General features: G+C 27.5%; 1 protein-coding gene across 1 annotated transcript; it reads right to left on the minus strand.

Annotated features, from left to right (window-relative positions):
* Window positions 1-965: 965 nt before the first annotated feature.
* On the minus strand, window positions 966-1,577 carry LOC141660665 (agamous-like MADS-box protein AGL62). Its single transcript, XM_074467651.1, has one exon. The coding sequence runs from the start codon at window positions 1,575-1,577 to the stop codon at window positions 966-968; it is 612 nt and encodes a 203-aa protein (XP_074323752.1).
* Between the last annotated feature and the right edge of the window lie 1,250 nt (window positions 1,578-2,827).

Genomic DNA, 2,827 nt, shown 5'->3' on the forward strand with positions numbered 1-2,827 from the left:
ATTAAATATTAAAAAAATGAGGGATTATTTATATATTGAGCAATTTGAGTTCTTTTGAATTGAACTTACATAAATTACTAATTGGGTGAAATTCAGTTACAATTTTTTTCATATATCCATATGTATAACTAATTTACTATTTGTCATTATTAGTTGCTATATATGCATAGAATAATGTTTTATTTGTTTTGAATGTATATAAATATTTTGAATTTTTTTTATTTATTTAAATATACATAAAGATTTAGAATAATTTTTTATATTGCATAAATATATAGATTATTTAAATTTCTATTTCTAACTAAAGATAATATATAGGACTTGAGCTGGGGAGAATAAGACCGTTGTGGAATATCTTAACTTTAAAATTTTATCAATATTTTCATAGGATAGTCGACCATAATATCTAAGTTTTCTTTAGAAAAATAAGATAAAGACAAATAAGAGATTTTTTAAAGTTTCAAACGACCACTATCCTTGTAGATTCTATGTATCAAGGATTTAGATTCCTTCTCAGATAGAAATTTTAGACGCGTTCATTGTGCAAGAAAAAAAAACAAAATTATTATTTTAAAAACACAAATTGTGAAAGTATTTGTGTGACTTATATCTAAAAAATAAACTTTCTTACATGATGGATGTTTATTTCAAAAATGGTGAAGAGGGTTGTCTAAAAAATATTATCTATTTAGAAGTGCATGATGACATGATTTTTATTTAAAATTATTTCTTTGTTAATATTAGCTATATCACATCTTTACTATTTGATATATGAAGAGATATTCTGAGTTATAAATACAAAAATTGAAAAGTGAATATGCAAAATAGAAGCTCAAAAAATCAAATAACGTAACCATTGGATAATAAAATAAGGCTTGGATTCCAATAACTTTAACATGGATATTGAGAAAAACTAAACACAATAGAAATGAAAAAACATCCCGCTCAATCTCTAACGCAGATCTCTAAAGCAGGGCATAACCTTGAGGTGTCATAGTGATCCCAAGCGCAACACAAGGATCATCAGCTTGTTCTCCTCCTTCAAATCTCCAATTATTCAGATCCTGAACTTCTTGCATCACGGAAAAACCGTTTCTCCTATTTACGACCATTTTTTTGAGCTCCGTCAATCCATATTTCATCATCTGGAGCTGCTCAAATCCTAGATGTTCAATAGGAGCTTCAAACCAATCCACAACTTGTCGTTGTCTCCTCTCATTTTCAAAAATGTCACCACGGGTCGTTTGGCTTTCGAATTGATCTTGCAACATTGATAGACGTCCATTGAGCTCTGGATCCACGAATTGAAGCACGCCAGAATCCGCGTCTGGATTGGAATCATGAGGGGTAATGAACTTGTCAATGACAAGTTCCAAGTTCGGGTGTCCAAAAGAGAACACATTTTTTTGGCCAGGAGAAAAAACAATTATGGCTATCTTCACACCACAAAGGGTGCACAACTCACTCGCCTTCTTGAACAACCCTGTGCGCCTTTTCGAGAAGGTCACTAAAAGATTGCTCTCGTTAGTCATTTTTCTCATCACAATTTTTCGGCGACCTAAGCTTTTTCTTGCCATTTTTCTTGATTCACACAACAAGATAGATTGTAGTATAAAATAACAGATTTTATAGATAATTGTGGCTTAGAAGGTCACATGTGACATGAGAATCTTATTTTATTAATTACTATTTGTGTATTAAATAATTTAATTTTATTTACATGAAACTTACAAAAATTACTAAATTTGTATAATTCAAATATTTATTAAAACATAAAAAAAATCTATGATTCGATTTCGATTGTCACACACACATATAAGGGATTGTAAATAATTAGTTACTGTATACGCTTAGAACAATCTTTTATAGGTTTTGCATATACAAATATTACTAAAATTTCCATTTCTATTTGGGTATTCATTTACATATTGCTATTTAACTAAAATAAGTTATGTTTACACGAGACTTTTTAAGTATTATTTTTATTTAAAATGAAATACACTTAATTATTTGAGATAAATAAAAAATTAATTTTTGAAAAACATGTATTACGTTTAAATCATTTTGACTCTTACCTCAGTTAAAAAAATTAATTTGAAATTTAATATTTATTTTTGCGTTCTCTTGAATATTTTACATAAATTAAAAAATCTGATTGAAAATCGAATTTAAATAATATCTTGTCTCGAATCCGGTAAGAATGCATGTACAAATATTTCAGATCCAAAATTAGAGTTTGACAGCTATATCTAAAGCTATAATAACGACTTCTCGGATCAAAACGACTAGATATGCAAAAAAACTCATCGGCCCGGAATTTATTTGGGTCTTAAAAAAATTGATTTAAAATTGGATCGGGCCAATCTCTTTTAAAAATCGTAACAAGCCGGGTCAGGTTTCTTCTAAATATGGGCCCATTTTAGGGTCGTATATTACGTCAGATCGGCCAAAACATACTCTGTTGATTAATTATGTATTAGTATTAACTAATATCATGAACGATGCACATATAATTTTTTAGTATGTTTATTATAATAATTTTTATATTTAAATATATAATTCTTTTATTATTAGGAAATAAATTTGGTATATATCAATAAATGTTTTATGGTATTGTAAGTCCTTATATCATGAAAATCTATATTATGTGATCATAGATGAAATATTAAAATTTTGCTACAGTACCAACTTTTTTTTGTACCGAAGATTTTAGTTATTGTACCGCAGATTATAGAATATATTTTATTTTTATCTTATTACCCTTATTTAATTGATATTTATCTAACCATACTATTTTATTAAAGTAAAACTAAATAAAATTCTTTAG

The sequence above is a fragment of the Apium graveolens genome, chromosome 5 (assembly GCF_009905375.1).
Source record: "Apium graveolens cultivar Ventura chromosome 5, ASM990537v1, whole genome shotgun sequence".
Taxonomy (NCBI): Eukaryota; Viridiplantae; Streptophyta; class Magnoliopsida; order Apiales; family Apiaceae; genus Apium; species Apium graveolens.